General features: G+C 42.0%; 3 protein-coding genes across 3 annotated transcripts; 2 read left to right on the top strand and 1 right to left on the bottom strand.

Annotated features, from left to right (window-relative positions):
* The first annotated feature begins 1 nt into the window (after window position 1).
* On the top strand, window positions 2-3,908 carry LOC139343498 (enoyl-CoA delta isomerase 1, mitochondrial-like). The gene is made up of 7 exons (XM_070981194.1): window positions 2-44; window positions 730-853; window positions 973-1,102; window positions 1,216-1,362; window positions 1,448-1,569; window positions 1,655-1,833; window positions 2,570-3,908. Exons 1-7 carry the CDS (start codon window positions 2-4, stop codon window positions 2,734-2,736), a joined length of 912 nt encoding a protein of 303 aa, XP_070837295.1. The 3' UTR covers window positions 2,737-3,908.
* Window positions 3,909-4,578: 670 nt separating this feature from the next.
* On the bottom strand, window positions 4,579-8,252 carry dnase1 (deoxyribonuclease I). Its single transcript, XM_070981702.1, has 8 exons — window positions 8,115-8,252; window positions 7,390-7,478; window positions 7,148-7,228; window positions 6,632-6,747; window positions 6,101-6,213; window positions 5,798-5,955; window positions 5,605-5,698; window positions 4,579-4,626 (listed from the first exon to the last, which is right to left on the bottom strand). The coding sequence occupies exons 1-8, from the start codon at window positions 8,250-8,252 to the stop codon at window positions 4,579-4,581; spliced, it is 837 nt and encodes a 278-aa protein (XP_070837803.1).
* A 4,236-nt stretch (window positions 8,253-12,488) lies between these two features.
* naa60 (N-alpha-acetyltransferase 60, NatF catalytic subunit) lies at window positions 12,489-20,393 on the top strand. Its single transcript, XM_070981704.1, has 7 exons — window positions 12,489-12,746; window positions 14,418-14,533; window positions 15,067-15,196; window positions 16,143-16,239; window positions 16,803-17,037; window positions 17,243-17,408; window positions 17,492-20,393. The coding sequence occupies exons 2-6, from the start codon at window positions 14,424-14,426 to the stop codon at window positions 17,397-17,399; spliced, it is 729 nt and encodes a 242-aa protein (XP_070837805.1). The 5' UTR covers window positions 12,489-12,746; window positions 14,418-14,423; the 3' UTR covers window positions 17,400-17,408; window positions 17,492-20,393.
* The last annotated feature ends 1,702 nt before the right edge of the window (window positions 20,394-22,095 follow it).

A 22,095-nucleotide genomic window follows, 5' to 3' on the forward strand; every position in this document is an offset into this window, starting at 1 on the left:
AATGGCTTTGAGAGTTTTACTGAGGAACAAGTACGGCTTGTCAGGTATGTCTGTCTATGTAGGGACATTGTGAAGAGGCGATTTGATTGTTTGCGTCGTTTTTCAATATAAGTCTCTTCAATATAACACCTGCCACCTCGCCTGTTAGCCGTGTTAGCCGTGTTAACTGCGTTCTGCAGAGACTGGAGCAAAGGTCACAGGACAGCGATGCTCTTTACCTCAAACATCATACAAAAAGCCTGTAAATTCATACGAGCTTGTGCACCTACAGTCACCTGTCATTGTCTCAGCAGGTCAGGTTATGGCTAACGTGATGTTAGTTACAGACTAAGTTCACAAAATGAATGATTTCCTCTGACTGATGCGGCGTTAAAGATAAATCACACTGAAATGACCTATGCTGTTTAAAAGACGAGCGCTGCATTGATTAGAGGATTAGTCGATCCAACTTAAAATTAATGTGCAACTCCAGTTGATCAGTGGTTTAAGTCATCTAATTGTAGTGACAATGAAAATAATGGTTAGATGCTGCCCAAATGAACAAAAGTGTTCAAAACAGAACGGAGTGGTTGTAACTGTGTGTGTATGTGTGTGTGTGTGTGTGTGTGTTTGGAGGGTGGTATATTGATAGTGCCAGAGATATGATACAGTTGAGCTCAATCAAAAGTAAAGTAATTAACCCGAGGTCCCTGAGTGAAACATTTACTTTATGTGTGTGCGTGTGTGCAGGTCTTCTTTCCCAGTGGTCCTCCTGCAGCAGTCATGGCACAGTGTGTGTGTCTCCCGTCCTCGTCGCTCCGCAGAGGAACAATTCCACCTCGCCTAAGCTCAAAGTGGATTTTGACCAAAGCACGGATAAAGATTTAGCCATCGTCACCATCACTCTCTCTCCTGGAACCCATTATATCGCAGGGTTCTTTAATCCAGACGCTGGAGCATTCAGCTGAAAGATCATCATGTCTGTCTCTGTGTAGGTGTGGCAGTGATGCGCATGCAGAGTCCACCGGTCAACAGCCTCAGCTTAGATTTCCTCACAGAGATCAGCATCGCTGTGGAAAAGCTGGAGATGGATAAGAGCTGCCGAGGCCTCATCATCACCTCGGTGCGTCTCCTCATCATTAAGATGTGTCTGTTGGCTTTATATTTATATTATTATAAGTTGAATTGCACTATAAAAATGCCTCTAATGTGCGTGTGTGTGTTGCTTCAATCCAGGGCCAGCCCAAGGTGTTCTCGGCCGGGCTAGATATCACAGAATTATACAGGAAGAGTCCAGAGCAATGTGGAGAGCTCTGGAAAGCTATTCAGGAGATGTGGCTGAAGCTCTACAGCTCCAACATGGTCACCATAGCTGCGATCAATGTACGGATAAAACGCAAACACAGAAATAAGAGGCTCAAACGTCTTGCAGATGACTCCTTAGCCCACCTCGTCACTGCTTCCACAGGGTTCCAGTCCAGCAGGTGGCTGTCTGATGTCTATGATGTGTGACTACAGGATAATGGCAGACAACCCTCGTTACACGATCGGCCTTAATGAGACACAGCTCGGCATTGTAGCGCCATTTTGGTGAGGAGTTATGACAACGCCTGTGACCGTCGTTGTGGTTTTGTTCATGATGATCGTAGTATTCAATTACTGTTTCTGTCTGCAGGTGTAGGGACACCATGATTAACACAATGGGCCACCGAGCCACAGAGATCGCTCTGGAGTTGGGGCTGCTCTACAAGCCTTCAGACGCCCTGAAAGTAGGACTGGTGGACCAGCTGGTACCTGAAGACCAGGTCCTCACCACAGCCACACAGACAATGACCAAATGGTTGGGTATTCCAGGTACAAAACACACTATATAGCTCTTTAAGAATAGGAGGTTTAGGTTATAGCATACCATAACATGATCACATTGAAAAGGATACATTAAGAATGTAAATCACATCTGATTTTTGTTCAGTGTGAGAAGTCTAGAACGACTGGCGATAACAAAATAACACTCAATGTTATTTTTAAGAATCTTTATCAGTGTGAACAGACGAAACACACAGAAAATCCAGAATGATAACTGGATACTGAACTAGAAAATGTCCTCCACCAAGTCAGTGCTCCTTACAAAACTGCTGAAGAGTGAGTCTTTAGCTCAGCAAAAACTCCTCTTCAGGAACCCAGGAAGCAAATGAAGATACTCTTGTGTTGGCAAAGAAAAATAAACCTTGTGTCTAATAGACAGGCTTAGTGATTCTCCAACAACTCTGGAGTTACCTCCCATAGTGTGGCCAGCACGCTGCTGTCAGCTCCAGGGAAAGTGACAGTTTGCTCAACGAAGTACACAAGTCAAATCATGTACATCCTGATCAGTAAAGATACAAAATGGTAAAGATAATAGAATCAAAAGACACACAGACACACTGTTAGTTGTGCCGCTGCTTGAAAAGCAGGCAGTAAATTCATAGCATATTATTGTCTATAAAATTGTTTTAAGCTTAAGTCAGGTCACTGAGAACCATCCAGAATTAGTTTTAAAGGCCACTGGAGGTCCGTGGGTGAGCTCACTGTGCATCTGTTCACTTTACAGACCACGCCAGACAGATGACCAAGTCCATGATGAGGAAGCCAACCATCGACAAGCTGGTGTCCAACAGAGAGGCTGACATCCACCGCTTTGTCAACTTCATCACCAAAGAGTCCATTCAGAAGTCTCTTGGCATGTATCTGGAGATGCTCAAGAAAAGAAAGAGCTAGAGGGCAGCGGGAAACATATAGAATGATACACACACACACACACACACACACACACACACACACACAGAGGGACTTCATGACACTAGTTGAAAACACATCTGCCTTCAGTGTCTTTGAATACAGCTGTTAACTGTAAGACTGTTACTGTTTAAATTGACCGTACACTAGGCCCTGACCCCGACTGTTGCAAAGCCTGTCAAGCTTCCTTTCTCGGACGGCATGTACACAGTTTACTACAACTGTAGCACATTAAAATTCACAGAAAATTTTTTAAACAATGTGTCTCCAAGTAGGCACAGAAGTAAACAGACACACATGCTCATTTCTGGTCAAGAACAGTGGAATCTGTTGGCTTAAAATGACAAATGTTGCAAGCAGATGATATCAGCTGTGGATGGCTAATGTCAGCTAATGCTAATGCCAAAACTGTTCATTGAAACTGACTGATTTTGAAATGAGAACCGCATAAATGGGTCATTAATGTGCACATGATGGTCAATTAACTTGATTTGAGGTTGAGGAATGCCCACCATGTTCAGCAAAAGTAACAGTATTTAACACAGTGTCTTGAATGTAAACTTCCGCAAACTAACAAAGACCAGTAGCCTGTTAGCCTACACTCTATTAGCATATTAGTACGTTCCACTCCTGAGCAGGTTTTTTTTTCATTATTGTAACCTGTGACCCCACAAAATAATGTATTATCTAATCTTGTCATTAATGTTAGTATCGTTAGCTTACTGCTGCAGTTAGTAAGCTAGTTAGCCGGAGATGCTAACATTTAAAGGCAGATAAGCCTCCCTATTAAATCCATTCTTTCCACGTTTGTTCATGTGTTGTTGGTTTGGGGAAAGCAAAAGAAAGACACAATCCAATCCAAAGCTTGACGTACCTGCTGTGCTGAGTTTAGGTTGCTAAGCCATGATAGGTCAATTGCTCTTTTGGGGGAGGGGTTTGGAGAATGGCCAGTTATCATCACAGACAGGTCTTCATCATTTAAGTGCCTAGCCTTACTGTACCTGCATTTGAACAGCCCACAGTGAGTGACGCCTTTGTCCTCTCTAACAGATTTATCCACGTTTGATTTTTCTAACTGCATTTTAGCCAGGAATTCAGAAGTAAATGAGTTATTAATGTGGTCCATGGATTGATTAAAGAATGAATTGAAATGTAAAAATTTTGGCATTGTTCTCATTCATACTTTCATTTTTTGACAGTATTTTGTCTCAGGAGTCTTTAAGTGAACCTCATGGTCTCATTGAGAAAAAAAGTCTCACTTTTGGATACCCAGAAGCTCTAAAAGTTGGCTAGCAGTACTATCAGTTTGTCTAGGTAAAAACTGTGGCTTTCTTCAGTGGTTTCCAAATTAAAAATTGATCTATTAGTAAATCTTAACAAGGAGCTTTTTTTTTCATTAAGGCTCCTTTTATTTAGGTGTGGCTGTGGCTCAGGAGGTAGAGTGGTTGTCGACCGATCAGGAGGTTGGTGGTTCGATCCCTGGCCTCGGCAGTCCACATGCCGAAGTATCCTTGGGCAAGATACTGAAACCCAAAACTTCCCCCGATGCTGTGCCATCGGTGTGTGAATTCATATGTACGTTGCCTTGGGTAAAAGTGTCTGCCAAATGACTAATTGTAATTGTTCAAGTAAAAGACTTGACTCGTGTTTTTTGGTTCCAAGAAGCAAGTTTGCAGTGAAATAATGTGGAATATTTCTTTATTTTGGTTGTGTAATTCGTCACCACACGGTTGGCCACAGTTCCCACAGTGAGTAGTTAGAATTCAGATTTAGCCCAGAGGCCTGAAGAAGAGTGGTGGGAGCCAGGATTCAGACAGCAGGAGTCTAGCTTAGCTTCACCTCCACAGGGAAATGGTCACTGACGGCCAGTGCCTGAGAAAGAGCAAACAGTGTCACGGAATTTATCTGCCAGGCGGTCAACTGTGTCAGCGTCACGTTTTGCCCGTCCTAGACGTGAAACATCAACATGGTCAAGTTAGCAATTATAAATGGGCAATGCCCATTTAGTCTTTCAAAGTAAAGCTCGCTGGGAAAACTTTCAGGTGACGGTTGCAGCTTGTGTTGCTTTAAGCACCAAGACTGCTTGGTTAGGTTTAGGATCATGGATCATGGTTTGGGTTAAAGTAGGTGCAATGTTGCATGTATTTGATATTATGTATGTGTTGCAAGTTAATTTATGTAGGTTTCAAAAAAAAGTAAAGGCTGGCTTTTGGTTTCACATGTACCTCAGTAACCTGTGTGAAAGTGGTCATCCAGCATAACCCCCTCCATACATTGACTTTGCCCTCTTTTTGCTGTGTTATCCTTTGCCCCTGTCACCATCACCCCCTGTACCTTCATGCATGAGTACTGTTCACCTCTAGGCAAGGCAAAATCTGACACTGACAGTTATCTTCTGGTGGATCATAGGATCAGTCCCACACTTTGGCCTCACACTGGACTGTACATACAATATACTGGTGGCTCTCCTTATTTAACATCTTCTATAATTAGCATCATTGCTGAAGTAGTCCTGCATGTAACCCTCTGTAAAGTGAGGGTTGTCCTGTTTAATTTAAACAAACATGTTAGTTTGTGAGCTTTAGAGGTGCTGATACCTCTGGACAGAGCCAGGCCACGTGTTTCCCCTCATTTCCAGTCTTTATGCTAAGCTAAGCTAACAGGCGTAGCTTCCTATTGGCTGAACGGGCACAATAGTGGCATCAATCTTCTCATCTAACTCACCACCAGAAAGCAGAAGCATATTCCCTAAAATGTCAAACCAATCCTTTAAAATGTAACTGAACACCACATGAAAAGCAATGTTTCACCAACAGTGTCCCCGTGAGGAGGAGGAGCAAAAGTTTTTACCTCAGTCTGGCTGAGATTCAGCTCCGTCATGAAGTTGTAGACCTCAGCACTGCCCTTCACCACTCCCCTCATCATGTCAGTGGTGACCACGATCCTGCAAGCACAGGCAGGAAGTAAGAGTCAGTGTGTGTGTGTGTGTGTGTGTGTGTGTGTGTGTGTGTGTGTGTGTGTGTGTGTGTGTGTGTGTGTCTACCTGTCGTAAGGGCAGTTAGTGGTGGCTGACACTGTAGAATCTGCCCCATCAGGGATCAGCCAGTGGAAGCTCTTGTCGGTGAAGAGGCGGATCTTCTGCCAGTCGGAGCCTTTTACATAACTGCAGCCTGCGTTGAAGTCGCCCAGCAGCACTATGTCCTGCAGGGAGACTGTAATGGTTCAACCACTCTCACCCCCATCTCATATTTAACCACATTAATCAGCCTGTACGCTCCACCTTTTTTTTTACACAATGCCACTAAATGATTGATTTTGTGTGCGGGTGTTTGGTGAAATCATTCACGTTGATGTTCCAGCGGTTGCGGACATCAGTCACCACATCATAGAGAGCGCCCACTTCCTTCACAGCGGATTCTGGAGAGGTGTGCTGGGGGACCAGAGCAAAGTTCTTCACGGCTAGGAGACAAGAAAGAGGAAGGAGTGGGTGAAGAGAGACATGCTTGAAGGAGGAGGGACAAGAGTCTTACCGCCTTTTGAATTTGGCAGGACAGAGCTAACCACCCTGTTGCCTGATATAAATCTCTATGGTTGTAAACAGAGCTCAACTGAGGTAAGTTCAAAGTCCCCCTCCATTCAAAAATATGATTTGTTTATTGCTCCTGCACTTGGTTGTTTGAGCTTCAAAGTGCACAATGATGTATGTGTACAGTTTGACTCTTGGAGCCTGTTTTCACATTAATCTACTGGAGGACGACAGGACCTCAGGATCTCATCCCACACAGGTTTAGCTATCAGTTGATCACCTGACAAATGGGAAAATCTACATCACTGGTGTCAGATGGTGAAATAGCAGCAGGTCTCTACCAGAGCCTACCAGTGTATTGAGAGGAGAATATGACGACAAAGGGCTCCCTGCTGAAGGTGTCTGTGCCACAGGACTCACAGCCGTCATCGTAGGTGTAACTTTTAGCCACGGACACCATCTGCTCCCTGGAGAGGAAAGACACTGTGCTTTGTCCTTCTGAAAGCGTGCAGTTGCTCCTTAAGATTCACAGTAGTTCAGCCTCTAAAACTTTAGTAAACTTTCGTGGGTGAGGCTCATCAGCTCTGTCTCATCAGCTATTCACAGCACGACTGGAGCATTTCCAAAAGTCATCCGTATGTATTTTGTATTCACCAACATTTTCTGCTGAAATTTTAAAAGCACATTTTTGAGCATTTTGCAAACCCAAAAATACAATTTGGTGAGACATAGACACTGCAGAGCTGAAGTAAATAACACATTAAAACAGAAATATTCCTGTTCCTGTTCACTGATGTGGGGTCAGATGATTTATACACAAGATAATTTTACTGCTGCGATGGCTTTGTTTCTTGCCTGTCTGTGTACCTGTAGAGGAAGAGATATCTCTCCTTGTAGGTGCTGCGACCCAGAGGCTCACTGACGATGTACTTGTACTGAGGAGAACCTCTGGGGAAACACACACAAACAGAGATGAAGAGCATCATTTTGTTTCTCATACACCATAATGTGAGTTTAAGAGCTCTTCACCTCACTCCAGACTACAAACCATACACATTCTGTGCAATAACACTGTGCGTGCTCTGTGGAGGGTGTGTAGCTGGTCTAACTTGTTGACGTGCTCCATGAGTTTTGTGGTTGCAGACAGATCGCTGTCTCTGACCTCCTGGATCAGAATGATGTCATAGCGGTGGATAATCTGAAAAACAGAAACACAAAATGCCACATTTCCTCTTAAAGTGCTGCTGACAAAGGGACTTTTTTATATTTTTGATTTCTAGTTCTTTAAAATATGGTTCTCCTAATTCAAACAATAGGTGAACCAACAAAGCTTGGTTGGTTGTATACGTTTTTTTCTGTAACTGGAGGTGAAAATAACCCCAATGATGTCATAGTGATGTCATCAGGGTTGTATGAGCTTGAATTGGACAAAACAAGTTTATAACACAAAACCCTGCATTACAAACTGAGGGCCATGGGCATTTACCAGTGTTTAAAGACATGATGAAATGCTAATGATTGCATTATGGGAAATGTAGGATCCATACCCTTGCAGTACTAGGGACTGAAATGGATAATATCTTAACATATACAGCTTCTTTTTTTCTTTTTCTCTTTAAAATCTGTATCTTGAGAATCCTCCAACTTTACAGTATGCAAACTAAATGTAATGACTTTCTTATCTTCTTAACATGCTCCCATATTATGACAATGGAGGGCAGGCCAGATGCAGGCTGAACTTTGAGGTATTTTACATATATTTCACATGTGGGTATTTGTGATGAGATACCATCCAAGAATAAAGGAAGAGTGGACGCATAATGCGGTTTCAGACCTTGCTGATGATGTTCATCACCTCCGGATTGGAGGCTTTCGTGTCTCCAAACGACTTGATGTTGAAGGCTCCCAGAAGCAGGGAGGTAGAGAGATGCAGAAGGGCCGAAAAGAGCCCCAGAGCACACACCAAACGCATCCTGGGCCAAAGAGGTCAGATATAAAAAAAAAAGACTTCTTTTTAGAAATCCAAATCATGCAATAGATTAAAGTGCAGTCATACTTAACGTCACGGGACCCTGAAAGCTTCGCCTTTATTACCTAGCCTTACCGTGGGAGTGGGAGACAGACGTGACACCTGGACACATGATCACATGGTCCCTACTCCAGTTTATCTAACTGCAAGTCGGCAACATAGTGTTTGATGTGCTGCTTTTTGCAGAGGCCGAATTCATGTTGGGACGCTGGGTATAATAAGACTGCAGTCATAGAATATATTATCCTGTTGCTCTGGTGACACTGGTGTGGAAGTGGTTAAAGGTTGTAAAGTCTGGAAGCTGAAAGCAGCAGTTCTGGTGTGGTGACTTTTTCTTAGGGTAAACCACGCTGCTGCTGCTGTGTGTTAGTCAGCCAGAGTGCAACCATATCTTGCGTTAGTGTAACATAAAGTACCATATTTGCCTTAAGTTACTGTGTACTGTGTTACACAACCTGCAAAAAACATAACTCTAAACAACAAATAGGTTTTAACATTGTTATACTGAGTAATGCATCCAACAAAGGTATCCATCATGCCTCACGGTGGAAGCTTTGCTGTGCTGAGCTGTGAGAGTCGGAGGTGCATATCTACCTGTTTCTGTGAGGCTGTGTGGGGAAGGAGGAGGCCTGTTGTCAGCAGAGCACAGAGGCTTACTTGTGTGAATCCACTACAACTTCTGAGCAGAACCGCAGACGGTGCCTCTTGTGCGGTTTTTATTTACCTGCTGTGAGTGCATGTGACTGGGTCAGGCTGGGGAGGGGTGAAGGGGGGAGTGTTGTGACGGGGGTGTTGGTTTTTGATTTGTGTAGTTATATAATATGCACTGAGTATTTTCAAGTGTAATTTATTCCCAGGTAAGTTTGTTAACCCTGTATCCTCCTGGCACCCTGTATATGGAAAATATCTACACTGTCATGTGTGGGCTGGAAGCTGAAGCGTCATGGAGGGGCTGCACTGTGCCCATCTGCACCAGCTGGACAGAGGAGTTGGCGTCAGTCACTTTGTTTTCACAGAGGAAATATGTTGCTCAACCTCTAGGGGGCGCCACAGAGCAGAACAACCAGACAGAGAGCAGTTTCTTTCCACACTGATGAACCGTTTAGTGAGCCAATAATCCTGAAACTGGACTGAAACATCCACCCGTCTACAAATTCTAGATCATATCTTCACTGTTTATTGCACACTGTTTTCAACACATATCATCTGTCGCTGTCAAAAATACATCCTGCATGCTGTATATACTGTTTATATGCATATAATGTGGGTGTATATATACCCTTTTTTCACCTTCTTGTATGTATATGACGGTTCTCTGTTTCGTTTACCTTTCTTTATTCAGTTTTGTTGTCCTTGTCCTTCAGCTGTATCTCTGGTTCTACTGGAACTGTGTGCATCATTGAGAGCAACTTCAAACCAGTTCCATTCCGTTCCTGACAGAATCATGTCAGAAAACTCTGGGTATGACATGACTCTTGAGTGTAATAGAAGCAAACTTAATTTGGCAGCAGGGATTCCCCTCAGGGGGAGACGGCGATGGCTTGTTTAAACCACTTTTGGACCACAGTTCTCATTAGGAAGCAAATGCTTCACGCCCCCGTCTTCATTCACATCAGTGCTCTGTAATTTGTGTTGTGATGCACCTTTAGCCAAAACATCAGTATGATTTATATCACCATATATGCATGCATGTAAAAAGGTGCACCTTGAGTGTGTGTGTGTGTGTGTGTGTGTGTGTGTGTGTGTGTGTGTGTGTGTGTGTGTGTGTGTGTGTGTGTGTGTGTGTGTGTGTGTGTGTGTGTACATGTTCTTGGCAAATAAAGCTGATTCTGATAACGAGATGAAAGCTACCACTGAGAACTGAAAAGCTGCCAGATCTGGACATAGAGCTGCCACAGTGGCAACAGCAGATCCATTCAGAGCCAGAAGTCAGGAACAACTTCAAGTGCAACTTTGCAATGCAAATATGCACTTTTATCCACTGACCACAGACAGCAAGTGATAACAAACTAAAATGATAACAGTATACTACGTTGCGTTTACAGTGTGGCGTTTGCATTGCTATGATGTATTGAGATTTGTATCCGATTTGTATCAGAAATAACTCACTTTTTGAAATAAAAACAATGTAAAATGACAATATTTGCAGGTAGAGAAACATCTGTAATGCTTTAAAAATAACAAACACATCACATCTCCAAAAATATAACAGGAATTCACTTTCAAACATGCGCCTTAAAACATTCCACTGTGTGATGATGCTAACATTGGTTACTTATTCTTACATACGTTTGATCAAAGCACAATCGCATGCTTAATGAATCTGATTAATCGAGGTTATTTTTACCTGCAGTGTTTGCAGTACCAATGAGAAGGCAACAGCTGGCATGAATACAAGATAAAGAGAGTTCATTCCAGATCATGTCGGATGCAAACTTGAGCCCCGCTTAGATGGTTTTCAAACTAAAATGTAACATCGCTTTGTCGCAAACAATGATGACAATGGATTTAGAAAGTGGAAAATTCTACTTTACTTTTCATTTTCAACTCATGTCTTTTGTGATATATAAAGGGCAGATGCAGCAGATTTGGACAGAAGCAGTAAGTAACAAAACTGCATACATGTTGATTGAACATATATATGTTTTTCTTTTTGTTTTTAGGAGTAACTCTCCCTGGGATTAAAAAGCTCCTTTTCAAGAGTGCCCTGGCCAAGACAGGCAGAATAATCAGACAGTTGCAGACATAAAATAAAAACAATTTAAGACGAAAAACAAAGAACAAATCAAAGAATCATAAAATGTCAAAAACACCTTTAACACACAAAACATCTACAGCCAGATGTTCCTGCTTCCGAGTCCTTTAGAATCACATTAAATGTCCTTGAATTAAATACTGATGATTTACATTATTGTTCTTCTTTTGCATGTGAATACAGCTGATGAGTCTTCTTTAAACCCACAGCAGCTTTGTGCACTTTGTGGTGCAGAGGGATAAGCAAACACTCTGCAGGGCATGTGCAGGTAAGCCAGTGTGTGAAGGAAACAAGAAGCAGTGAGCACACGCAGTGACTCTTCAATATTCTGATTAAATTCAATTTTTTGTAATCTTATTGAATCTTATCATTGTTTTTCAATTAATTTAAATTGCTTTATTGGCATGACCATAAGTTCAGCATTTGCAGTTTATAAAACTCTTTGTTCCATTTTCTCCTCCTTTTTTTGTGTTATTCTTTAAAAATCCTACTCTGCTACAACCTCACTGTCTCACATATTAAATCTTTTTGTCACACCATGGGTATCTGCAGTAATATCACTTTGTGACGTGTGCTGTTTGTGTGGGAGTTGGGCTTTGTTCTCATCAACTCCATCAATAACGCAGCCGTGAACCAATTCAAATGTGAGTTTCAAAACATAAAGACGTCATCGAGGAAGGTCCAAATTATATTTTCACAAAATTAAATGCATAGACTTCTGATGGAACTCTATGACACTTTAAATCAGTTACAGTGCAGTCAAGGAGTTTTTGGCTGTTTTTTCAGTATTTTAATATTCTAGCTGAAATACAGCTCAGTACTTTATGTCACTGGCTCCCAACCATTGTAGCTTGGGAATCTGTTAGTAAAGCTTTGCCTACCTGCAATCCCTCATCTCAGGTTGGAAATATCTATACATGGTTGCCAGTTCAAAAGAAGTAGTTTAAAAAAAGATTATGAAGAAGTCAGAAAAAATACACAGAATTTATTGCTGCAGCAATGTTTCTTGTGCTTTCCTGTACTATGAATCACATCACGTACCATTGTCATTGTCATTTGTTGGGGAGGTCTGATCCACCACTTTGCTGTTGATGATGCACACAGGAAAAAATAAAAAACATACATTTCAAAAGATATTTTCGAATGTTGAGCATTAAAGGCCATTTTCAGAAACAGATATTTGTATATTCGCAGTATATTCACAGATTCTGGATTTCACAATGATGGAGAAGGAGAACCTCGATGGAATTTAAAATGATTGTAATGAGGTACAGTTATTAAGTTTTTTGTGGAAAATGTCCTAAACAATTGCTGAAGTGAGTGGCACCACGGTGACAAAGCTGGTTCGTTTTTCTTTCTAGTCCACACCTCAGTCCAGTAGGTGGCGATAAAGCAGTAATATATTTGATACCAGCCGACTTATCATTAGAAGAAGACGCTTTAGCGTGACGACATTGCGTTAGCAGCTACAAACAGGAAGAAAACATCCAGCTGTTAACGAACAGAGAGAGCTCTGGCTAACTTAGCTGCCTGTGTAGCATTGGCACAGTAATGAAACGGTGTTGTGAGTCGGGAATAGACTGGTGTTTTGTCATGCTGTGTCCGGAGTAGTGACTGGATCGATTGGTACTAAAGGAACACATTTCTCCTTGACTTTCCTCCGGTCTGAGCGTTGAAACAAGGTAACTGTTATGCGGCTTAGCAACAGAACGTTAGCTAGCGGCAGCTAAGGTTAGCCTGTATGCTAATTAGCAGCAACCAGCTGTTATACTTGGAGGAGCCTACTTCACCACGTTTTTGTCTGTTATCTTTTGACCGTATTAGTAGTGTATTGCAATATTAGTAGAACCTGCTGAGAGAATTGGGTTTTATAGTAATATATTTACAAGCAGTAGCATGGTCCAACAACACCGACCATAGAGAGTACAAACAGATATATCTGTCAACGTTTAACAATCACATGGGTCAATTAATGACTTGTGTTGTTGCTGTATAAAAGTTCATTTGGTCGAAAAACAATGAAATTGTCATGTAATGAGTTGTCAGTCAGTCATCAACACAAGACGGACACCGTGTAGTCTCTGCATCTCTAAAAACGTGTAACGTTAGCTGTGTTTAATATGATGCCGGTAGACTTTCATTCATTGTTGTGTAGCTAATAGCGTAAATAGGAGATCCGTCGCTCCTGAGGCTGTCTGTTCTTTACAGCAAGCACTTTTCAGTAGTTTACTTCATCTATTCAGTGAAACTGTTGCATAAATAGAATTTCAGGCCATAAATGTTTTTTTCTGTACGTCAAATGTGAGAATTCTTTCCTGTCCTTGTCCTGTATTATAGTGAATTTTGCTATTTGACGTTTTTGAAGTTTTATGGACCAAACAATTCATCTGTTAATCGAAAACATATGTGCAAGATACTCAGTTTTATTGAGGCTGCAACTAGCGATTATTATAAAGTTAAATTGCTCAGCACAGTTCCCTGTGACCTGAGGTGACCTAATGAGATGTTTTGTCTGCCCAGCAGTCCAAATCTCAAACATACTTAGTTCACCATCATAGAAGACCATGAAAACCAGCAAGTATTCACACTTGACAGCCTAGAACCAGTGAACTTTTGCAGTTTGCATAAGAAATGATTAATCTTTTATTAAGAGAGTGACCAGTTAATTTTCCTTCAATCATTTCGGCATTCAGTTTCCAGGTCTGTTTTTGTTGTTTTTATTTATTTATGATTTGGCCTTTTAATAATTAATAATAATTAATAATTACACAGCTATGAAAGTGGTTCTGCTGGGTTTGATCATTTATTTACCTTTTTTAAAAAAAAACAACCAAAAACTTGAATTCAGTTCAATTTTATGTTCTAAAACAAAAGAAGTCTGAAAACAGAAACACAGTGACCAGCCTCCATCATCCCACACAATAATGGATGCAAGGTGCTTTTCTATGTCATGTTTTTTCTCAGTCATCTGAACTAGTCAACCCTATTTTGATGTGTTTAAAGTTTTGTTCATGAGGTTTGTCATCAGGTGTGACTCCTGATTCTTTAGACACCATTAGCTCCAGCTTTGGTTGTTAAATTGGCTGTAAATGAAATTCTTGGTGGTGCTGCAAAGCCCTCATCGTATCCAACCCGTATGTACTGTGCACAAGATTTAATAAAAGTCTGAAGTTTTATCTACATTCGATTCTGTTGGGTGTGAGTGACAATGACCGCTCCTCACTGAAATTAGGACTTACTGTCGCTCTGCCACTGTTTTTGAAAACCAATGTTTTGTTCGTTGTTGGTTTAAGTAGGCATTACTGGCACTGTGACTCACCAAACCTGTCTGTGCTCTCTGTTGGTCCCTTCAGGTGTGAATGAGTGACGTGGTGCCTCCCACAGCTCTCAGTGAAGTCCAGCTCCGCTTCCTCTGCCACGATGACATAGAGAATGTCAAGCTGCTCTGTGGCGATTGGTTCCCAATCGAGTAAGGATCATGCTCAGTGTGTGGCAGCAGTCAGGGTTTGAAGCATTTTATATACAGTGCATTCAAATGTGAATTTGAGAATTACATTTGTACCCTTTCAAATCTGTCATTGAACGTGATGTGAATGGGCAAAGATGTAAAGAGGCTATCAAACAATTTTTCTGATATGCATTGATGCACCTCTCATTCACTGCACAAACATGGATCCACTGTAGTGCATTCACAGTCAGCAGCCACTGGAAACGTGTTTGGTAGTTCACAGGGATGAGTGAAATAAGTTTTTGTTATTGTGTTATGAACTAACCTGCATGGGCTTGCAAGGCACCACAGACCACAGGCACCCAACCCATGTGCTCGGCCAGGTTGGGAGCAAATCAGTGAACCCCCAAGAAAAGATTGTACATCTCTATCCTGTATGGAATCTGTGATTTTGAGTTCAACCCCCCAGGCTTGTGCAATAGTTGAGTATAGGGGAGACACACATATATGCAGAATGATTTAACTGGTGCATTGCTAATCTTGTTTGCCTGCAGGTACCCAGACTCATGGTATCAGGATATCACCTCCAACAAAAAGTTCTTCTCCCTCGCCGCCACCTTCAGAGGAGGCATTGTGGGAATGATTGTGGCTGAGATCAAAGGCCGGACCAAAGTTCACAAAGAGGTACGACGCTCAGCGCTGTTATACAGTCACTTGCATGAAACACGAGGCTCTTATAAAGTGTCTTCTTTGCACTTGTATTGTGTGGAGATGGTCTCCTTGAGTGTGTTGTTAGGTCAGTTTATCCAGTCACTCAGTGGCGTTTTTCAAAATGTCTTAAGTGGAACATAGTGGAGGTGGAGCTATACGATTTTAGCAACAGTAGCCGCCATGATTTGAATAGACGACAGCATGCCTGGAGGCATATTAGTGCAGCACTTGAGATTTTCCAGTTGGTAATTTGCCTAGACAAAGATGAAGACGATGTAATGGCTGAGTCCCAGAGGGAGCATACAGACCATGTTCAGTGTCACTTGTTTACAAATGAGCTGCGATCTGGTTGGACTAAACACCCAGCAGGCTTATCTTAGCTGGAGTTTGAGTGTAGTAACAACACAACCGCTTTCCTGCTGGTCTTTCCTTCTATAAATTCCTTAAATCATGTAGATTTAACGCAGCATAACGTAGAAAATAGTTGTCCAAGTAGAATCTATGTCTCTAAGTATTTCCACACTGTTTGTTGAAGTAGAGCGCTGGGACGGACAGCCATGTTTCTTTCCGTCTCTTTCTCTTGTTGAACATCTGCTGCTTTAGTACCCCACATTGCACAGTGTTAACATCACACATTACTACTACCCACAGCGCCCCCAGCTGCATGTCTGCTGTAGATGCACTGCTCTACAATCACGATGAATGATTATTCCACAACAATGTACAGTGTCGACTTCAAATCACCAAACTGAAAGATGATTTTAAGTGATATTTCTTAATACAATACTGAATCAAATGTCATTCTTATTCCAAATTCATTATGGATGGTAATATAATCTATTTTGTGTTTATAGAGGTTGGTGTGACTTAATCCATAATTTTCTCTCCATCTTTATCTCTGCGTGTGTGTCTGTGTTAGGATGGAGACATCCTGGCCTCCAGTTTCCCTGTGGACACACAGGTAGCCTACATCCTCAGCCTGGGAGTGGTCAAGGAGTTCAGGAAACATGGCATAGGTATTGCTCCCCCTCTGCAGTAGCTGTCACACACACACACACACACACACACACACACACACACAAATGTGGCTTTGTCACTTTGAAAGACATCGCTTTGCTCACGTCCATTCCCTGGTGGAAGGGTGCATCAGTGGGAGGACGGTGAGGAAAAGATACTGTGTGAGGTGAAAGGGACAATGCATGCTGATGTCATTGTAGTTCGGACCACTTATCAACACAGCAGTTGCTGCAGCAGTGGCTGTGACACGCAGATCACAGAAGCAATTAAGGTACTTTAAAGTGCTGAGCCCACCATTACCACATGGTGTGTCAAGTATCACACGCTTTCTCTGAGTCATAACTCAGTCAAATGTGAGCACACAGACATATTCCAGAGTCATATAATCATAGAAAAAATATGCTCCTAAAAATTTTCCGATGGTATTTGTGTCATTGATGTTATTACAGTTGAATCACTACATTCGATGCAGCGCAGAGGAGATAAATAAATCTAACCATGACCGAGGACACCGCTTCTCCCTCTCGCTCACTGAGCTCTCTCTCCCCTCTCCACCATCCAGGCTCCCTACTGCTGGACAGTTTGAAGGAGCACATCTCAACGACAGCCCAGGACCATTGTAAGGCCATCTACCTACACGTCCTCACCACCAACAACACTGCCATCCACTTCTATGAGAACAGGGACTTCAGGCAGCACCACTACCTGCCCTACTACTACTCCATACGAGGCGTCCTCAAAGATGGATTCACATACGTGCTCTACATCAATGGGGGTCATCCACCCTGGACAATATTATATCCTTTGTTGGAAGCAGGAAAACAAAAAGACACTTACTCACTATTGTTTATTGGAGAGTTTGTGTCTATATTTCAGTCTTAAACCAGAAACTTACTTGCTCCAATAAGTACAAACTACAGCATCTTGATTAGAGGAGATCTTTGTATTTTCAGATAAACCAAACATAAATGTGGTATTTTTCTCCTTAACTTCCTGCCGCACTGACTACATCCAGCACATCGGTTCAACCCTGGCCAGCTTGAGCCCCTGCTCCATCCCTCAGAGGCTGTACCGACAGGCCCAGTCCCTGCTGCGCTCTCTGCTGCCCTGGTCCAACATCGCCTCCAAGACCGGCATACAGTACAGCAGAACAATGTGACACAACATGGTGGGTGGGAGCTGTGGTCACAGGAACATCCTTTTCTCACTTTTTCTGGATGTCTGATTTTTTTTCCCCTCTCTTTTTTTTAGGAGTGCATCTTCCTCTTCTCATCAGTCTTCCCCTGTACACACTGAGATGTACACGCACACTCACATTCTCCATCTCGTACGGCTTTCCACCCCCTTGTGTTTGACGCAGGACTCATGTTCGACCTGCGTTTGACCGTTCACATACTAGAATATCATTCCAGATCCGATATACATCTGGCACCGCTCACCCAAGATTCAGGTTTGCAGCTGTAGTTCTGCGCTCACCGCTCAACAGGGTTTTTTCACTGCAACGTCACTCAAAGTGCAGTGTTGGTTTTTACACTGACGGATGGTGTGAGCTGGTAAAACCATGGGATTTCTTTGAATTATTCAGTTAATATAAGATCCCATGTATACAGTACTTCACTGTCCCATACTTACTATAGTAACCTGTGTTTAACCAGTCATACCAAAGTCAGGCAGTATCAGACCCGCTTTCTACCCAAGCAGCAGAGCAAAGCGGAGGACGGCAACAACACAGGTCATAGTTTTGGTGTGAAACACACATACACAAGCTCACACACATGGGGAACCCTACAGAGACTAAAGGTTCAGCCCTGCCTATTTTTCTCTTCATCCTGTCCATCACTGTCACAGAGACTATGTATACTGTTTGTATATTATATATACTATGCTAATATATGAATTTCCCTCAATATGTATGTCTATTTTATGCTGTCGGTAGATAACCCATCCTGTCCTGTTTTCGACTATAGAATGAATCCAGAGTCAATTCCAGTTTGTAAAATAGAGACTCAAAAACAAGTTGAATTTAATTGGACTGTGAATCTAGCTGTTAATAGGCTAATAGGGTAGAATTAAGCTAATTGTGCACTGGAAACCTTGAGACAATGTAGATGGCTGATATATTTAGTAGCATTCAGAAAGGATGTCTGATTTTCTGTCTGCAGTAATTATGCTTGTGACATCAGTGTGTTACTCAGTACTTACTGCAACACAAAGCTTCCGGACACCTCACACATTATGCAGTGCTGTTTGTCTTACATAAAAATATGATCAGAACTCTAAGCAACATGGCCTTTCTACACTGTTTCCAAGTGTTTCCCATGTATAATTCATCCAGGGGGAAGGGGAGGTGCTCGGGGTCCTTATTTTAGAGTTTTTAAATGGCTGCAGCTGTCTGTCTGCTCTATGGCTGTAAAATTGCTGCTAATGTAGAGAAATGTCTATTTGTTTGTCCAGATTTTAAAATATGGCCCAGATTAGATTTTTATGTTGGCCTGTATAAGAAAAAAGAAAAAGGAAGTCATGCTCCCAAACACACACACACACACACACACACACACACACACACACACACACACACACACACACACACACACACACACACACACACGTCATACACCTTCCTGCATTCATGCATGTGTGTGTCTCTGTGTGTATGTACGCACACATGGTCATAATTTAGCACCCAGTAAGTGCAAAGTGTTGGTCTGATCTGTTAGTGGAAGACAAATGATTGAGTTCACCCAACATGTCGACTGGTCATTTTGTCAGTGAGTCATACTGTAGTTTCTCAGTTTGATTGCATTCTGTTACACTTCATAACGAATCACAAGCCTGATCCAGTGTGTCAGTGTCGATGCATCTGTGAGCAAATCTCAGATTTTATACATGACAGCACTGAAAAAGGTGAGGGTAAGGGTAACTTTGTGAAAATGTGCATTCATTGTTACAAGGTGAACATTTCTCAGTTTACTCGCCCTGGACAGCTAGCTCAAAAATCAATTTCAAACATTGTGTATGCAATAAACCTGGTTCATTTGATTGATTGTACAGACTGAGTCAGTGCGAGCACCCCTGCTGTATGAGCGTTTCACATTGTTCAAACACTGTGTGTCAGAAACATGAGCCTCGCTGTCCTTCACTCTATGCCATGATTTCAATCGTTTCTCTTAAAGGGGCACTCCAGTGATTTACTATTCACTATTGCACTTCCATTAATTTGGTGGGACTTGAGAGATCAAAACCAGCAGAGGCTCAGATATCCTCACTTTTAGTACCAAGTATGACTCATGCAACTTGATAGCATCTTTGTTAGCCTCACCCTGACTGTTAAGTGTCTGATAGACTCCCAGTGTTGGGACTTTCTCTTCTAATCTCCAAGATATAACCCCGATGACATCATCTTGATGTGTAAAGTGGAGTTCCCCTTTAAATACATTGCAAAAAAAGCATCAATTGTCTACCGACTACCTAAAACTTCTGGTGCCACACAAGTGCAATAGCAGCATTAGCATCCTGCCAAAACTGTGCATCTCAAGAGCGTAATGGAACAGAAGAAAATTGGTTGATTTTCTCATTCAGCCTCATTCATTTTTAATATTGAGTGCATATAAAGTGGCTTTGCTTGCTCCAGGAGCTTTTCTGCACATGATGTGGTTTCATTAATTGGTTTTAAAAAGAAAAAAGAGGAAAGTTTTTGTGTGATGATTCTACAGCGGGGTCATGTTCCTGTACACTACCTGCCTGGGTCTTCTTCTCAATATTGTACATTTTGTTATTGAGCTGCTGTTGGGGGCAAGAAGAGGAGTGTGTTTGCGACTGAAGGAGGATTCAGGACTTGTTTCTCCAATGGGGTTCAAACCTTTGAGCCTTTTGTAATGTCGCTCATCATAAACTGTATGCAGCAGTCAACTTGTGATGTTTAGCAGCCCTGAGAAGACAAAACAGACCGCCAGCCAGACGTAGGTTTATGCTTCAATCTGAAATATTGGATTCCCCAAAGATCCACATTTACTTCTAAAATTGATCATCTATTACACAGAAATAAAAAGAAGGTCTCTACTTTGTGGTAAATCTGTGTATGTTTTGTACGTGTGCAACCACAAAATTAAAATGTCTTATCATGTGGGAAGAGTCCATTATCCAACCTGTACATTAGAGTGGGGTATTTGTTTCCAAAGCAGTTACACATTGATGACAGCCCTTTAAGACTTTCTGAGCTGTTTTTATTCATGAAGAGCTCAGACTGGATTTACATTTTCCTGTACCAATTTGTCTTACAGGCCAAGAGATTCATCATCATCACCATCATCATTTGTAGTACATGACTGCAGTAGCCATTGTTACTGACCAACAATCATAAGCATCCAAGACATCATTAATGCACAGTCATCACTGAATTAATGAAACATCATAGATTTATTAACCAATTTTACACTTTGTGTCAGACAAAAGCGTTGCTAACCATCATCTAACTGTACTGATTTCAGTCAGCATGTTTCACGCCACACCACTGAAATTCTCCCTCGGGCTCAATGTTTGGCGAAGGAGACGAGGAAAAGGTGATCAGATAATTCCATTCTACACGCTGTACGTTCTCAGCCGCGGACTTTTACTACCAAATGTCTGGAAAATGTGTGTGCAGTGAGGGATTTAACTACCTCATGCTTTGTGCTAATGAGGATTTTGGAGCCACTGACAAAAAAATTAAGTCAGATGTAATCTTCCTGATTGGCACAAATTATTAAATGCAAAAAAAAAAAAGTGCAAATAATAATGGGCTGAATTTTCTTTGCTGTCCATATTTTAGGAAAGAAAGCAAAGAGCCTCCAGTCATGCAAGCATGTCTGTGAAGTGCCATCCATAAGCACAGGAGCTAGTGCTTTGAGCTAAATGCTAATATCAGCATGCTAACATGATGTTTAGTCGATATGTCTACTATGCTATCCATCTTAGCCTAATTAGCACTAAACACAAAGTAAAGCTGAGGCTGAGGGGAATGCCATTGGTTTCACAGATATTTTGTGATAAAGTATTGGACAATGATGGCGCTAAGAGGAACATTTGAGAGTACAGTATGCACCAAATTTCATGGCAATCCACCCATTGTAGAGACATTTCATACCAAACCATAGATTTGCACTTCATGGTGGCACTATAGGAAAAGTCAGGGGATCAGCTAATTGAGGGGGATTCTGTAATGTTAAACTACTCTTGGATCCAAAAAGCAGGACTTAGACACATGGCTTGCAATAGTTCAAATGCGGATTTATTGAAAAGTTGTTGAGATGGAGGTTTGGAGAGCTGTCTAGAATTACGTGACAAGGGCAGGCAGAGAGAGGTAAGTAGTTGGCTGGAGGGCAGACTGTCAGACACTGGGCGAAGAGCTTAGTACCACGCTGACAAACTGAATGATCGGTCCAACACGAGTGTAGAGCAGGGTATATAGTGTACACTGCAGGAGCCTGATGAGCAGGCAGGTTGCAGATGTGCAGGTTGATTGGCAGCAGGTGGGAGAATGAGGTGCCATGCCCAGACAGTCACACACAAACACAGAGAGAGAATGGGAACAACAAGAAACACAAAGGAGGGATTAACAACAGAAACACTGAGAATGAAGGAAAGGTGCTGGAAAGCATGAATGTCTATATGAAATTTCCTGGTAATCCATCCAATAGTTGGAGGGATATTTCAGTCTGGACCAAAATAGTGGACCAACCAATCATTGCAAGGTGTTCAAGAATATGAAATATTTACAATAGTCTTTTACATGTGGCTTTTCAGTGTTTTAACTGCTTTACCGCTGCACAGAAACTGTCCATTTTCTTACCAGGTTACAGCCACCATGCTGAAATAGA

Source organism: Chaetodon trifascialis, chromosome 15 (genome assembly GCF_039877785.1).
Source record: "Chaetodon trifascialis isolate fChaTrf1 chromosome 15, fChaTrf1.hap1, whole genome shotgun sequence".
NCBI classification, from domain to species: Eukaryota; Metazoa; Chordata; class Actinopteri; order Chaetodontiformes; family Chaetodontidae; genus Chaetodon; species Chaetodon trifascialis.

Bases quoted from the DNA above. Each gene is read 5' to 3' on its own strand.
- naa60 (XM_070981704.1), top strand. From the start codon at position 14,424: ATGAGTGACGTGGTGCCTCCCACAGCTCTCAGTGAAGTCCAGCTCCGC. The intron at 14,534-15,066 runs GTAAGGATCATG...GTTTGCCTGCAG, and splicing joins GGCGATTGGTTCCCAATCGA to GTACCCAGACTCATGGTATC. The intron at 17,038-17,242 runs ATATCCTTTGTT...TTCCTGCCGCAC, and splicing joins CATCCACCCTGGACAATATT to TGACTACATCCAGCACATCG.
- LOC139343498 (XM_070981194.1), top strand. From the start codon at position 2: ATGGCTTTGAGAGTTTTACTGAGGAACAAGTACGGCTTGTCAG. The intron at 45-729 runs GTATGTCTGTCT...GCGTGTGTGCAG, and splicing joins GAACAAGTACGGCTTGTCAG to GTCTTCTTTCCCAGTGGTCC. The intron at 1,570-1,654 runs GTGAGGAGTTAT...TTCTGTCTGCAG, and splicing joins GGCATTGTAGCGCCATTTTG to GTGTAGGGACACCATGATTA.
- dnase1 (XM_070981702.1), bottom strand. From the start codon at position 8,252: ATGCGTTTGGTGTGTGCTCTGGGGCTCTTTTCGGCCCTTCTGCATCTC. The intron at 6,214-6,631 runs GTAGGCTCTGGT...CTTGTCTCCTAG, and splicing joins ATTCTCCTCTCAATACACTG to CCGTGAAGAACTTTGCTCTG. The intron at 4,627-5,604 runs GTAAAAACTTTT...GCTCTTTCTCAG, and splicing joins TGAATCTCAGCCAGACTGAG to GCACTGGCCGTCAGTGACCA.